The 16,118-nt window shown below is 42.4% G+C and overlaps 1 protein-coding gene across 3 annotated transcripts in view; it reads left to right on the top strand.

The window, feature by feature from the left end:
- Positions 1-16,118, top strand: part of musk (muscle, skeletal, receptor tyrosine kinase) — a 92,726-nt gene that overhangs the window by 10,260 nt on the left and 66,348 nt on the right. For 2 of the 3 annotated variants that reach the window (XM_047372351.1, XM_047372349.1), the window contains exons 4-10: positions 1,328-1,454; positions 2,633-2,784; positions 2,878-3,005; positions 4,082-4,223; positions 4,357-4,481; positions 8,479-8,638; positions 9,094-9,100. In XM_047372351.1, the coding sequence (XP_047228307.1) occupies positions 1,328-1,454; positions 2,633-2,784; positions 2,878-3,005; positions 4,082-4,223; positions 4,357-4,481; positions 8,479-8,638; positions 9,094-9,100 (841 nt within the window). Of the gene's footprint in view, positions 1-1,327; positions 1,455-2,443; positions 2,542-2,632; positions 2,785-2,877; positions 3,006-4,081; positions 4,224-4,356; positions 4,482-8,478; positions 8,639-9,093; positions 9,101-16,118 lie in introns of those variants that run through there. The other variant, XM_047372350.1, reaches the window with a different exon arrangement.

Consider the following 16,118-nt stretch of genomic DNA (forward strand, 5'->3'; position numbering starts at 1 on the left):
CTATGATCATTTAGATCATAAAATGAAAAGATTAAAATAGATTAAAAAGATTGATACACATTAAAATCTAAAGTCTTCTTATAATTCAGTTTAAAGACAGTTGTAACAAATACAGTCATAGTGATGTATGTATTCCACTAATACTGTCATAGAGCCAGACACAAGTGCAAGCAGGAGGGCTGGAGCTGCATGGTGAGGTGAAGAGTTTTAATTATTGCTTAAACTGAGAATTTACAAAATGGAACACAGGCAGGATTACAGGCAGAAACAGAGAGACATGGAATCAGGGAAGTAAACAGTTGGATCCAGCAGAGACCAATGAAAACCAGAGGGTATAAATACCAGGGTAGGGAGGAGAATAGACCATTGAACAAGTAAGGCAATTAGAAGGAATCAGGAGCAGCTGGTGGGAGAGGATATGCAGGCAACTGAAGGAGAGAGGCTATTGACACAGATTAGCAGGAAATCCATTGGAACAACCAAACCTCTAAGTGAACAGAAATAAGTGAACAATAAAGACCACAAGGGGAAACCAGATCTACAAGGAATTACAAACTAAAACATCTAACAAATGAATACAAGAAAGCAATTTAAACACACGAATGAATGATGAATCTAATCAACATGAATAAACTGAAATTACAGCAACTGAAGAACACTGCAGTGCAGAGAAAGCAGACAGAACTTAAACTCAAAACCCCTAACACAAGCAGATTATGACAAATACAGGTTCATGCATATTCTACATATACCAATGATTGGAAGCACTTATGCATTCATGCCTAATTTTACTAATCTGCACAATAAATACCCAAATGCATATATATGGTAAATGCTATTTTAAGATTAACAGTCTATTTATTAATTTTGCATCTGCTTGACAGCAAAAATACAAGTTCCTTCTTTTTATGTAATTGTAAATACATCCAGAGAGGAAGAGGTTAATTTTATAATTTTTTTAAAACATGTAAAAAACTCAGTCAGTCTGACTGACTGACTGATGTAAAAAACTGTATAATCCTAAAATGAAGTTAGGAATGTTTGTGATTAGGTTACAGGTGACACATTCAAACAGTCTAAACAAAAATATGAATTAATAAAAAGATTTGTCTGAAAGTATAAAGCTATTTTCCTTACTTAGAAATAGTAGCAACATATCAGGACATGAAGAGACATTGTTCTGACATTTCCTAACACTGATGTAACAAAGACCTGTGGTTAAGAAGCAAATTATTTCAGCTGCTTGAACAAATGAATGACTCCACTTCTTTCTTATTTGAATATTTTGTTGTGAACAAAATGCTTTCTGTTGTCTTTTATTGTCCAGCACCTCGTATCATCACTTTACTAGAAACAGTCGATATACTTCTGGATCACAATGCCACCTTCATTTGTGAGGTGGAGTCAAGTCCCAGTGCTTCAATCACATGGACCAAAAATAATCAACCTATTATGTAAGTGTACAAAGCTTTTTCGTCATTTTAGACATTTTGGACAGAAACACGTAAGTTATTATAAGTTAGTATTGATGATTTACAGGAAAGCAAACAGGATATCCCAGGTGATGTACTGCAGGCTGGATGAAAAAGTGGTCAAATTCCAGCTGTTTGGCACAATTGCAACCCATATTTGATTTGTTTTGACAGTATGAACAGCACAAACTGGATTTTTTCAATTAAGACCCAGACCATCTTCAGTAGTGGTCCTAAATCCAAGACATATGTTATTTTTTCAGGTGACCTCAGTCTGAATAATAACATTTCATACAACTTTGCTTTAATTTGTGTGAGAATATCCCAGTTTTATGTTGAAGGCAAAATTGAAACAAACAAGGGAGGAAACAAGCATAACAGATATTCTGACTGCTGCTTCATTTGCTAATTGCTTGTGGTTCAGATTTACAGGTTTTACTTATAAGTGCATCAATTTAATTAAGTCGAGATGCTACTTGTTACTACAATTGGACTACTTCAAAATACAGATCCTACCACTACAGTATTTACGAACATTGCTGCAGACACCATTGATGGAGCTAGTCATAATTATGTCAGCTTGCATTTGGACAACTCCACATTCCATCATCTCCACAGTCTTGAGTGGGTTATGTTCCAGATGGTTCTGACCACACCAGTGTACCAGCCGATCCACCTCCTGTCTGTATGCAGACTCATCACTGTCCTGGATCAGACCAATGACAGTAGTGTCATTTGAAAACTTCAGGAGCTTAACAGACTGGTCCGCTGAGGTGCAGTCATTTGTGTAGAGTGAGAAGAGGAGTGGGGAGAGAACACATCCCTGGGGTTGCCAATGCTTATTGATCTTGTGCGGGAGATGAAGGTAATATCTTGAGGTCTCTAACAGAAACACATCATCTGCAAAAAAAAAAGACTAAGGTTTACGAACCAGACACTTACCTTTCTGTTTTGACATCCAGAGAACAGCAAAAACATGATTAGTGACAAGTGGCTGTCCTGTAAGATTTCAAACTGGATTAAAATGAGCTCCACATTGTCCAGGAATGCAGATACAACCCTTTCTTTGGTGATAAATTATTTGATCTAAGTGCAAGCAATTAGAAGCTGTTACTATATTGAAATTGGTTATTTAATTTCCACACCTTTTTGATTACCAGGTACTATGACAACCGATGCTTTACCAAGGAGCAGGGTCAGATGTTGATTATCCCTCATGTGAAAGACTCAGACAACGGCGAGTACTGCTGCATTGCCAGTAATGGCGTTGGAGAAGCTGCAAAGAGCTGTGGAGCACTTCAACTGAAGATGAGTAAGCTTTACTAATTCCCTGGCTAAAAGGCTGGAGTCAAGTCTTTTTAAAGTATGTTGTGTATCTCAAAATGGTGTGTTATACCTAAATCAGAGCCCCAGATCAAACGGCAACCTACCAATGTCACTTTACTGATGGAATCTAAAGCAGTGCTGCCCTGTGTTACTCTTGGGAACCCCAAACCAGTTGTCACCTGGCTTAAGGATGATGAACTCATCAAGGTAAGCACCTTTAGTATACCTTAATATTGGTATTATTCTACTCTTTACACAATATTTATCACAAAGTATGGGGGGTTAACTGTATCTCTCAGAAATTAAGTGAAAATGGTTGCAATGGGAGAAAGTAAGTGAAGACATCATACCAGCAAAATATATTTCACCTATACATTTGAATTTCTTTCCTTGGCTGTAAGGCCTAAATAATTATGACATATGGTCAACTGTCTGATAATGTGTTGGACCCCAGTTTTTCTTCTAAAACAGCTCAGACATGGACTCCACTAGAGCCCTGTAGATGTACTGTGGTATCTTGCACCAAGATGTTAGCAGCAGATCTTACAAGTCCTGTAAGGTGCGAGTTGGGGTCTTCAAGGACCTAACTTGTTTTGTCGAAGCACATCCAAAAGATACTCCATTGGATTTGAATGAGAGGAATTTGGGGGCCGAGTATACACCTCACGCAGGTTGTTCTTCTCAAATACTGTAATTCCCCAACCATGCTTGGTGTTTGGCATTTTAATATTAAAAAAGAGAAGGGAATACAATTTTTACCCTGGCTGCTCTGCTATGCAGCCCGATACGCAACAATCTACATTGCTCTTTGCATCCTGACTGCTTTTTATCAGAACCAAATAATAATTTGGTCACAAGTCTGAGCTACAGTAGCTTGTCTGATGGATCGGACCAAATGGGCCAGGCTTTGCTTAACATGTGCATCGGTCAGCCTTTGTCACACATGAACCATTTGCTTTTTCCTCATTGTTGATTCCTTGAGCCACTTTTAGTTGATCCTAACCACTGCAAATGCTCCGCAGGACTTTAGATTTTGGAGATGATCTGACCCAGTCATTTAACCATCACAATTTTGCTCTTGTTAAACAATTTGTTTTGCTTGCCCATTGTTCCTGCCACTAGCAAACCAGTAACAGGGGTCCCACCCAGTAACAGGGGTCAGGATGAAGAGATCGACAGCGTTATTCACTTAAGTTGTCAATGGTAATAATGTTATGCCTGACTGATATGTAATCTTGGAGCACTGAAAATCAGTTTTATATTTTAAATAAATCTTTTTTCAGATCAGTGACCGCATTACCATTCTTGATTATGGGGCACTGAAAATTCATAGAATCCAGAAGGAAGATGCAGGGATGTATCGCTGTGTGGCCAGAAACAGCTTTGGTTTGGCCTTTTCAAAGCCTGTCACCATTGAAGTACAAAGTACGTATTTCAGCGTTTTACTTTTGATTCTTGCATGAGGAAATTTACTTCAAACAATTGAAATTAAAATATTTTAGGTATTTTCTACACTTATGTTTAAAGGAATCAACACTCTGTTTTTGTATCTGCTCAGCTCCAGCACGACTCCTGCGAGTACCAAAAAAGAAGAGAGCCGATTATGGTAGCCAGATAACCCTGGAGTGCAATGCCACTGGGAATCCTATTCCCACAATCAACTGGCTGGAAAATGGGAATGCTGTGAGTAGTTGCACTTAATATATATATGTAATAAAACATGATTTATACCGGACATTTAATAGGGCTTTCTTTTTGTGTTTTTTATTTTCTTTGTTATAAGCCTTTCTTCTGGCCTACACTATCTGTATTACAAAACGTTTAGGTATGTAATTAGCCCTTTAAAGTGGTATACAATAAAGTGAATGGTGCACAGTTGTATGATTATTGCATGAGTATCAGTATTGAAATATTTGTCTAAATCTAAAAAAGATTTCTATGGAATTTATGCTCTTGTGATGGTGCTGCCTTTGATACTCTTGCAAACCTTTACGAAATGTCACAATAGTACCTTGGGATAACTAAAAATCCTTAGCGGGGCCTTGCAAAAGCAATTTTTATTTTGTTTTCTGAAACAGTGGGAAGTCTGAAATCCGTGGTTGTTGTTTACTTTTGTGGAGATCTGCTGACTATAAAGGTCATAAGTGGACATAAGTTATTCACATCATTTTCATGCTTGTAAACCATTTGAGTAATTAGCTGTATTTTGTTGGGTTTATAATAAGAAATGTTTTATCACAAAATAGAGATGATCATTCAAAATAAGGTTTGTAGTAAATATGCAGTGACCCTTTTCCCTTAAGCCAAACTACTTCAGCAAAATATATCCACAGCATAACAGTGCAATCAGATCCCCTAACTACAGCAGATGTGCTTTCAAAAATCTTCTTTATATTGCAATAATGAAACAGTTTTAATGCAGGCAGTGGGAGTTTTTCACACTGGCTGCAAGGCTCTCTCCGAGGTGGCGTTGGGGGGGGGAGCTGCACCCTTCTTATGGGGGTGCAGAAAAAGCGGCTCGCCCAGAGCACCATTTATGTCAGAATCGGAACTGAATGCAGGACTGGAGAGCAATAAGACACAGCTAACATCTCTCAGCATTGGATTTCAATTCTCTACAGGAAGAAATACATAAGTATGCAAAATGAATAAAATTATATCATCAAAGAATAGAAAGGTAAAGAATTCAAAATACAAAGAACAAGGCTATTGATACTGTACATAGGCTACATGTGCTGTCATGAAGAAACAAAACAGTAAGCATGAGATTATAGAAACCCATATAAATCCCTTACCTAACTGTGTCAGAAGTGACCAATTCATCTCTTGCTTTCTCTACTTCAAACATACACTCACATACACACATTCAGCAGTTAATGAGCTTTCAGACTGACTCTGGGATTAGGGATATAAACAGCAGGGAATTCTCATCATGATGACAGAGGTATGAAGAGATTGCCTTGCAGTTATCTAATAATACACATTGTTATCAGCTTTGATTAGGTTGCTCTTATTAATTGAGAAGGCAACATGAGGATTTTGTCATAATCGGCCCAAATTGTTTCAAATTAAAAGTTGGAATCAAAGCCTAACACATCTATGTAATATTTTGGTTATAATTCATGTGGAATAGACTTTTTTCATACAAACTACTATCGTTGACTTACATCACATACCATCTGGGTCTTTTACAGTCCTAGACTCTGGCTACAACGTGATTACAGGCCCATAATAGTTGTAAATACTAGGTCTGTTTCTGTGTGTTTGTGTGTGTGCTGATTAAAATGACTGTGAGAGGCGATTTACTGGCAGCTTGTTAGGGCCATTAATATCAGTGGGGCCAGGTCCTAAAACAGGCAGTGCGAAAAGCAACTTCAAACATAGACACAGCCACATGTCAGCACCTAGCCTGGCCTCACTCGCTCACACATACCCACATTACAGGTCAGTACATACATATTTTTTTTTTTTTAGTAGATAGAAGTGTTTATCTAGAAATCTAACTAACAGCAAGCTTATTGGGCATGTTGGTATTCTTCAAATGATTATATTTCATTAAAGCGTGAAGTAAGTGCTTTTGATGTAAAATACGCCATATGCATTTATTGTTGTTAAGGTAACACATTTTAATCCTTATGTGTTACTGAAGTTCAATTTGAGAATAAATGGTAAATGTTATATTTAAATTATTCATTTAGATAACTTCTCAATTTCAGGTTTGCTTTTTTGCTACCTTTTATGTAGAGGTTTATTTTTCAAAATCCTGATTTTGTGCAAGTATAACGAGGATAATAATTACTTTTCCAATGCCATTTTGTATTTTGTCTTGTCCTAGCTACAGTTTCTAAATGTACAAGCTTTAGTAAGCAAAAGCTTGTACTTGGTTTTGAAAACGTATTTGCTCCATTTCACTTTTTTGTCATACTTAAATATTTTAGATGGTCAAACAAATTTAAATACTAGAGAATGTTTTTAGCATTTTTAAGTCTCAAGGCTTAGAAATTGACTTGTTTAACAGTTTTGGGGCAGAAACCTTTGTCTTGGTCATGACAATCTCAGTCAACATAAGCGTTAAACATGTTACACAGGCCTTTCAGTAGTTTCCAGTTTATCATGGACTTGCGACTTAGTGCTTCTACATTTTTTAGCCATAAGAATACCAGAAGCTTGTTGATGAACCAACCTGTTGAGAGATAATTAACTAAATATTAATGAGTCTGAATGCATATACACGTACAGGGGTTGGACAATGAAACTGAAACACCTGTCATTTTAGTGTGGGAGGTTTCATGGCTAAATTGGACCAGCCTGGTAGCCAGTCTTCATTGATTGCACATTGCACCAGTAAGAGCAGAGTGTGAAGGTTCAATTAGCAGGGTAAGAGCACAGTTTTGCTCAAAATATTGAAATACACCCAACATTATGGGTGACATACCAGAGTTCAAAAGAGGACAAATTGTTGGTGCACGTCTTGGTGGCGTATCTGTGACCAAGACAGCAAGTCTATGTGATGTATCAAGAGCCACGGTATTCAGGGTAATGTCAACATACCACCAAGAAGGATGAACCACATCCAACAGGATTAACTGTGGACGCAAGAGGAAGCTGTCTGAAAGGGATGTTCGGGTACTAACCCGGATTGTATCCAAAAAACATAAAACCACGGCTGCCCAAATCACTGCAGAATTAAATGTGCACCTCAACTCTCCTGTTTCCACCAGAACTGTCTGTCGGGAGCTCCACAGGGTCAATATACACGGCCGGGCTGCTATAGCCAAACCTTTGGTCACTCATGCCAATGCCAAACGTTGGTTTCAATGGTGCAAGGAGCGCAAATCTTGGGATGCGGACAATGTGAAACATGTATTGTTCTCTGATGAGTCCACCTTTACTGTTTTCCCCACATCCGGGAGAGTTACGGTGTGGAGAAGCCCCAAAGAAGCGTACCTCCCAGACGGTTGCATGCCCAGAGTGAAGCATGGGGGTGGATCAGTGATGGTTTGGGCTGCCATATCATGGCATTCCCTTGGCCCAATATTTGTGCTAGATGGTCGCGTCACTGCCAAGGACTACCGAACCATTCTTGAGGACCATGTGCATCCAATGGTTCAAACATTGTATCCTGAAGGCGGTGCCGTGTATCAGGATGAAAATACACACAGCAAGACTGGTGAAAGATTGGTTTGGTGAACATGAAAGTGAAGTTGAACATCTTCCATGGCCTGCACAGTCACCAGATCTAAATATTATTGAACCACTTTGGGGTGTTTTGGAGGAGCGAGTCAGGAAACGTTTTCCTCCACCAGTATCACGTAGTGACCTGGCCACTATCCTGCAAGAAGAATGACTTAAAATCCCTCTGACCACTGTGCAGGACTTGTATATGTCATTCCCAAGACGAATTGATGCTGTATTGGCCACAAAAGGAGGCCCTACACCATACTAATAAATTATTGTGGTCTAAAACCAGGTGTTTCAGTTTCATTGTTCAAACCCTTTATGTTAAACTTTGACTCTGTGTGGATCAGAGAAAATTTACAATAAATTTAAACCTTCTGTTGAAAAAAAAAATAAAATCACTGTGAGACTTTCATTCCCATGATAATTGCATGAAAACGTCTTACCTAAATTGTATCCAATACACTTTTTTTTCCTAATCTTTTTATGACTTTATTTTCAGGTCTCAGGTGCCTCGGTGGAGGAGACCTTGGTGGAAGACGTAATACTATCCGTTCTTAAAGTAACAGTGACTAAGTCAGCTTTGTACACGTGTGTGGCCTCAAACAGACACAGCAGTGGAGCAAACACTGTTAAAAAAAGTGCCAGCGTAATTGTTACAGGTAAATTATTGGAAAGAGTTTTAATTTCACATAAAAGGTTTACTTACTGGAAAGAAAAATCAAACAGAACTGTTTTTGTTATAAATTGGTTTTATCTTTTTTTATTGGTGAGGGTTTGTTTGTGGCCAGCTGCTTCATTGTGTTGTGCTAGCTGCCAGTTGGTTGTCCTATATGTTGCTTCAGCTGCTTCTTGCTTTAAACACAGCCTGGTCACAGTTATTCTCAGATGACTATGACCACACCTGCATACACACTCTGCTACCACCTGGTCACCCCTCAGTCCCCTCACAGTTAGCTATGACTTGCAGAGAAAAGCACAATGGCTGTTTTTTGCTTAGAAGGATTTGAACTTACTAATCCACTTTGTATTTTCCATTTGTCTTGCATCTTCATTCTTACTGTCCTACTTGGGCTCATTCAAACGGTGTCTTCTGGATATTGCCTCTTTCCTGTAGACTGGAGGTAAGAAAGATGCCTTTTATCTTACTGTTTTATGGTCTATGCTTAATGTGTTGTATGATATTGTACATATTCACATCCATATTCATTTGCACTCCTGGCAAAGATGTTTAAAAAGTAGAAAGTAGTTATCTTTAAAATATTTATCCTGACAAATCCTGACAAACTTTTAGTCAAGAGGACAGCACTCGCTGACTTAGTAAATTAGAATTTTGTTTGACTATCAGCACAGCTTCTACAAGTTTAGATGGCTAAATAAATTAAGTTGCTCCTAGATGATTGGCTGATTTGCTGTTTTTGTTAACACACAATAGGACAGGTGGACCTAATGAAATAGCCAGTGAATATATATTGTTTATGATTTAGGTCTGAGGATTGAGATTGAAGTGGAAATAGGTTGATTTTGTACCTGGAGAATGATTTTTGTGCTGATATGGCCAAATGTTTTGGATCATTATCCTTATTAAAGACCCACAGATGACCCATTTTCCGTTTACTATTGTATCAAAGAACTCTATTTAATATCTAGTATTTCAAAGAGTTAATGATGCTATTCACTAAGGTCCATGGCATCCCAGATCCTCCAACATAGATATCTGTGGAAGGAAGGTGCTTTTCTACATCTTTAGCATTTGCCTTATGTCAGACCCAGCTGATTTTTTTGTTGTTGTTGTTGCAGAAAAGCTCACTGTTAGCATCATCTGAACTTAGCACAGGGTTCCAATTGATGTCCAAGTACATTTTAGCAACCTCCACCTTTTCATATAAACTTAGGTTTCCAGATTTGTCACAATTTAAATAGTTTTAAATTTTTTTAAATTATTGGTGTGTGTATGGATATGGGCAAGTGAGTAACATTTTTCTTCTAGCTATTTTTTGACCTGTTAAGATCACCAAGTCATCCAAGTATGGTCATCCTTACTTGGATGACTTTTTGAAGAGTGGGTTGCCATTTCCTTAGGTATGAGTGGATTTTAAGACCTTTTGCACATGTTTGCCTTGATTTGCCAATAAATGTGGAGGGGGCAGTAGACTTTTGTCAATTTTAGAGTGTTTTTCAGATATTGTTTGCTTTACACTCATTTTTAAATTGGGGATTCTTTTGACTGCCAAACATGAATTGCAATCTGCCTTTGCCAAGTCCCTTGGTACATCTTATTAACTCACATGCAAAATATAAACTTTTATGAATCACAGAACGTGTTGCCACATTTGGACAATGTAACTGCAGATAGAACCATACAACTGTACAAATAGACATGAATAGGTCACACATCTAGTAGGTGGATTAAAAAAAACCAGAATGCATTGGTAAGTGACTGCTTGAGGAAGAATGAAGGACATAAAAGGCATTAGATTGCAGGTCATAGACAGGTTAAACCCTTACATTTTACTGTGATACATCATCTTATGACCACATCTGGACTGTGGAAACTTCAGATCAAAAAGGGAAAAAAGGATAAATGGCCACGGTTTAGATTTATTTGAATTCTGCATAGACATCTATCTCCCCCAGAGGTGACATCTGGAGTTTGGAAATGCTGCAAGACAGAATGACAGGAAAAACCAGCATCTGAAAAGATAGCTATTAGATCAACATGCAAACATTCAGAGGAGTCATAATGTTTCCATGCCTGAGGAATAACAGGCAACGGAGAAGGACGAGCAAGCAGTGGAACAAGCAAAACAGGAATAGAGGGAGACTGGGACACAGGCAGTCAAGTTTTCACATAAGATATGACAGATGTTCATACAAGAGGCAGTGAGGAAGTCTAACAGACAGCATGCGATCCATTTATACCATCCACAACCACTTTCATGATCAGCATCTGGATCATGTTGAACAAATATTTCAGGTGAAAAACTTGACATATATTCACTGACTGTCTGCCAAAGCAGTTAAAGAGGGGCATTCACAGTTTTCTTTTTACCTAAGTATGTTCTTTTTCATTAGGTGAGATGAAGAATAATAAAGCGTTGAAGTGAAAAATGGATGGTCAGTGTTTAACTTTTCAGATCATGGATGATTTTCTAATTCTAGGTCAATCTGGCTTTCTTTCAAGTAACAGAACTCAAAGAGAAAAGTAAGGGAGAACTTTTTTCAAAGAGTTAGGGACCTTACTTTAACTTTACGTTCTGTCTAAATGGTGTAATGTCAGATACAGTATTTCTGTATGTACAGTGCTGTGAAACAGTATCTATCCTGCTTATTTTCTGTTTTTGCTTTTTTGTCACACTGAAACGTTTCAAAATGATCAGATAAGTTTTAATGTCAGACAAAGTTAACCAGAGTAAGTAAAATAATACAGGTTTAAAACAGTTTTATTTAATCAGTGAAAAAAGGTATTCTAACCAACCTAGCCCTGTGTAAAAACTCAGCGTCCCTTTATTAACTGGGATTAAAAACATTTTGTGGGAAGCTAAGTTCAATTTCACTAGTCACACTCAGGCTTGATTACTGCCAGATATGTGGAAGAAAGAATTCGATAAAATACAAAAATGTCTTTTTTATTTATTTAATATTTTATTTTATTTTAAAATACAACATTTCTGACCCCTCATGATGATTGCTAAATCGAGGCACGTGATGTCGCCCGGTATGGTGGAGCCGGGGTCCCACCCTGGAGCCAGGCCTGGGGTCGGGACTCGTCGGAGAGCACCTGGTGGCTGGGTTGCTCCTCGCAGGACCCAGCCGGGCCAAGCCCGAATGAGAAACGCGAGGCCATCCCCCAGTGGGCCCACCACCTGCAGGGGGAACCGTGAGGGACCAGTGCAAAGAGGATTGGGCAGCGGACGAAGGTGGAGACCTCGGTGGCCCGATCCCGGGATGCTTAGGCTGGCTCTAGGGACGTGGAATGTCACCTCGCTGGGGGGGAAGGAGCCTGAGCTTGTGTGGAAGGTCGAGAGATATCGACTAGAAATAGTCGGGCTCGCCTCCACGCACAGCGTGAGCTCTGGAAGCCATCTCCTCGAGAGGGGCTGGACTCTCTTCTACTCTGGAGTGGCCCACAGGGAGAGGCGGCGGGCTGGGGTGGGTTTGCTTGTTGTCCCCCAGCTTAGCCGTCTCGTGTTGAGGTTTACCACAGTGGATGAGAGGGTTGCATCCCTGCGCCTTTGGGTTGGGAACAGGCCTCTGACTGTCATTTCGGCCTACGGGTCGAGTGGTAGTGCGGAGTACCTGGCCTTCTTGGGGTCCCTGTCGGGGGTGCTGGATAGTGCCCCTCCGGGGACTCCATTATTCTGCTGGGGGACTTCAACGCCCACGTGGGAAACGACAGTGACATCTGGAGAGGCGTGATCGGGAGGAATGGCCTCCCCGATCTGAATCCGAGTGGTTTTTGTTATTGGACTTCTGTGCTAGTCACGGATTGTCCATAATGAACACCATGTTCAAATGTAAGGGTGATCATCAGTGCACTTGGCACCAGGACACCCTAGGCAAGAGGTCAATGATCGACTTTGTTGTCATATCATCAGACCTTTGGCCACATGTTTTGGACACTCAGGTGAAGAGAGGGGCTGAGCTGTCCACTGATCACCATCTGGTGGTGAGTTGGATCCGCTGGAGGAGGAGAAAGCCGGACAGACTTGGCAGGTCCAAGCGCATAGTGAGGGTCTGCTGGGAACGTCTGGCGGAGCCCTTGGCCAGGGATGTATTCAACTCTCAGCTCCGAGAGAGCTTTGACCAGATTCCGGAGGATGTTGGCGAGATGGAGTCCGAGTGAACCATGTTCTCTGCATCTATTGTTGATGCTGCTGCCAGTAGCTGCAGCCGTAAGGTCTGCGGTGCCTGTCGCGGCAGCATTCCCCGAACCCGGTGGTGGACACCGGCAGTAAGGGACGCTGTCAAGCTGAAGGAGGAGTCCTATTGGCTGTGGTTGGCTTATGGGACTCCTGAGGCGGCTGACAGGTACCGTGAGGCCAAGCATGCTGCAGCCCGGGCAGTGGCAAAAACTCGGGCCTGGGAGGAGCTCGGTGCGGCCATGAAGAAGGACTACCGGTTGGCTTCAAAGCGATGCTGGCACACCGTCCGGTGCCTCAGGAGGGGAAGGCAGTGCTTGACTAACACTGTTTACAGTGGGGGTGGGGAGCGGCTGACCTCGACTGGGGAAGGAGTACTTCGAGGATCTCCTCAATCTTGCCATCACGCATTCCCTGGTGAAAACAGAGGCTGGGGACTCGGGGTTGGACTCTTTCATCACCCAGGCTGAAGTCACCGAGGTGGTTAAAAAGCTCCGCGGTGGCAAGACTTCGGGGGGTGGAGGAGATCCACCCTGAGTACCTCAAGTCTCTGGATGTTGTTGGGCTGTCATGGTTGGCCTCTTGAACATTGCGTGGTGTTCAGAGACAATGCCTCTGGACTGGCAGACTGGGGTGGTGGTCCCCCTTCATGAAAAGGGTAACCGGATGGTGTGTTCCAACTACAGGGGGATCACACTCCTCAGCCTCCCTGGTAAGGCCTACGCCAGGGTATTGGAGAGGAGAGCCCGGCCGATAGTCAAACCTCGGCTTCAGGAGGAGCAGTGTGGTTTTCATCCCGGCCGTGGAACACTGGACCAGCTCTATACCCTCTACAGGGTACTTGAGGGTTCATGGGTGTTTGCTAAACCGGTCCACATGTTTTGTGGACCTGGAGAAAGCATTCGACTGTGTCCCTCGTGATGCCCTGTGGGGGGTGGTCCAGGAGTATGGAATCGGGGGCCTTTACTAGGGGCCATCCGGTCTCTGTACAAGCAGAGGAGAAGTTTGGTTCACATTGCTGGCACTAAGTCGGACCTGTTCCCGGTGCTTGTTGGACTCCAGCAGGGCTGCTCTTTGTCACCTGTCCTGTTCATAACTTTTATGGACAGGATTTCTAGGCGCAGCCAAGGACCGGAGGGGTCCAGTTTGGGGACCAGAGGATTTCATCTCTTTGTTTTGCAGATGACGTGGTCCTGCTGGCCCCCTCTAGCCAAGACCTACAGCATGTGCTGGGGTGGTTCGAAGCTGAGTGTGAAGCAGCTGGGATGAGGATCAGCTCCTCCAAGTCCGAGGCCATGGTTCTCGACTGGAAAAGGGTGGCTTGTCCTCTTCAGGTTGGAGGGGACTTCCTGCCTCCAGTGGAGGAGTTTAAGTATCTCGGGGTCTTGTTCACGAGTGGGGGATGAATGGAGCGGATGATTGACAGACGGATAGATGCAGCTGCCGCAGTAATGGGGGCGCTGTGCCGGTCCGTTGTGGTGAAGAGAGAGCTGAGCCAAAAAGTGAAACTCTCGATTTACCGGTCGGTCTACGTTCCAACTCTCACCTATGGCCATGAACTTTGGGTCATGACCGAAAGAACGAGATCCCGGATACAAGCGGCTGAAATAAGCTTCCTCTGTAGGATGGCACTCCCTTAGAGATAGGGTGAGGAGCTCGGCCATCCGGGAGGGGCTCGGAGTAGAGCCGCTGCTCCTCCACATTGAGAGGAGCCAATTGAGGTGGCTCGGGTATCTATACTGGATGCCTCCTGGACGTTTTCCTCGGGAGGTGTTCCAGGCAGAAGACGACAAGTACGAGTACGAGTACAAGTACAAAATTTCTGACTGCATGAAGGAGGATAAAATGTCTCAAAAAGCAGATCATCATAATCCTGTCTAAAGAAATTTGAAGACAGTTGAGAAACACCTATTATGGAAAAGGCTTTGTGACACCAGTGGATCACAGTGGGAGCAATTACTGTATCTGCAAATACAGAAAACATGGAACAGTGAGGAACATTCCCAGGAGAGGCCGGCCTACCAACATGACTGAAAGAGCGGAGTGATGACTCATCCAGGAGGTGACAAAACAACCCAGAAACTCTGATCCTCTGCCTGCACTAAAGATCTCCGAGGAAGATTTAAATAGGCTCTTTCAGCACATGAAAACAAAGAAAGCTGGAGGACCTGATAACGTCTCCCCATCATGCCTGAAAGCATGTGCAAATCAACTCGCTCCAAGGATCTTCAACAAATCACTGGAGAAATGTGAGGTCCCCTCCTGCCTCAAACAATCCACCATCATCCCGGTGCTCAAGAAACCCACCATCCTAGGATTAAATGACTACAGGCCTGTAGCCCTGATGTCTGTGGTCATGAAATCCTTTGAGCGGCTGGTGTTGAAGCACCTGAAAGACATCACAGGCCCCCTGCTGGACCCCCTGCAATTTGCTTACTGAGCAAACAGGTCGGCAGATGATGCTGTTAACTTAGGTCTACACTTCATCCTGCAACACCTCGACCGTCCAGGGACATACGCCAGGATCCTGTTTGTAGACTTCAGCTCAGCCTTCAACACCATCATACCAGACATCCTCCACCAGAAGCTCACCCAGTTCAACGTCCCAGCCTCCACCTATCAGTGGATCAACAGCTTCCTGATGGACTGACAGCAGCAGGTGAGACTGGGGAGCATCTTCTCCTGCAGTAGATCAATAAGTACTGGTGCTCCCCAGGGGTGTGTTCTATCCCCACTCCTCTTCTCCCTCTACACAAATGACTGCACCTCATCGGACTTGTCCGTGAAACTCCTTAAGTTTGCAGATGACACCACTGTCATTGGACTGATCCAGGACGGTGATGAGTCTGCATACAGACAGCAGGTGGATCGGCTGGTACACTGGTGCAGTCAGAACTACATTGAACTCAACCCACTCAAGACTGTGGAAATGGTGGTGGACCTTCGGAGAACACCACCCCATACACCACCCTCACCATCCTCAACAACACTGTATCGGCTGTGGACCACTTCAGGTTCTTAGGAACCACCATCGCTGAGGACCTGAGATGGTCTTCACACACAGACACTGTTCGGAAGAAGGCCCAGCAGAGACTGTACTTCCTGAGGCAACTCAAGAAGTTCAACCTTCCACAGGAGCTGCTGGTCATCTTCTACACTGCCATCTTTCAATCTGTCCTGTCTTCGTCCATCTCAGTGTGGTTTGGCTCATCCACAAATCAGGACAGGTGCAGACTGCAACGAATAATCAAGAATGCAGAGAGAATAATCAGGGCTGACC

The sequence above is a fragment of the Girardinichthys multiradiatus genome, chromosome 8, assembly GCF_021462225.1.
Source record: "Girardinichthys multiradiatus isolate DD_20200921_A chromosome 8, DD_fGirMul_XY1, whole genome shotgun sequence".
NCBI classification, from domain to species: Eukaryota; Metazoa; Chordata; class Actinopteri; order Cyprinodontiformes; family Goodeidae; genus Girardinichthys; species Girardinichthys multiradiatus.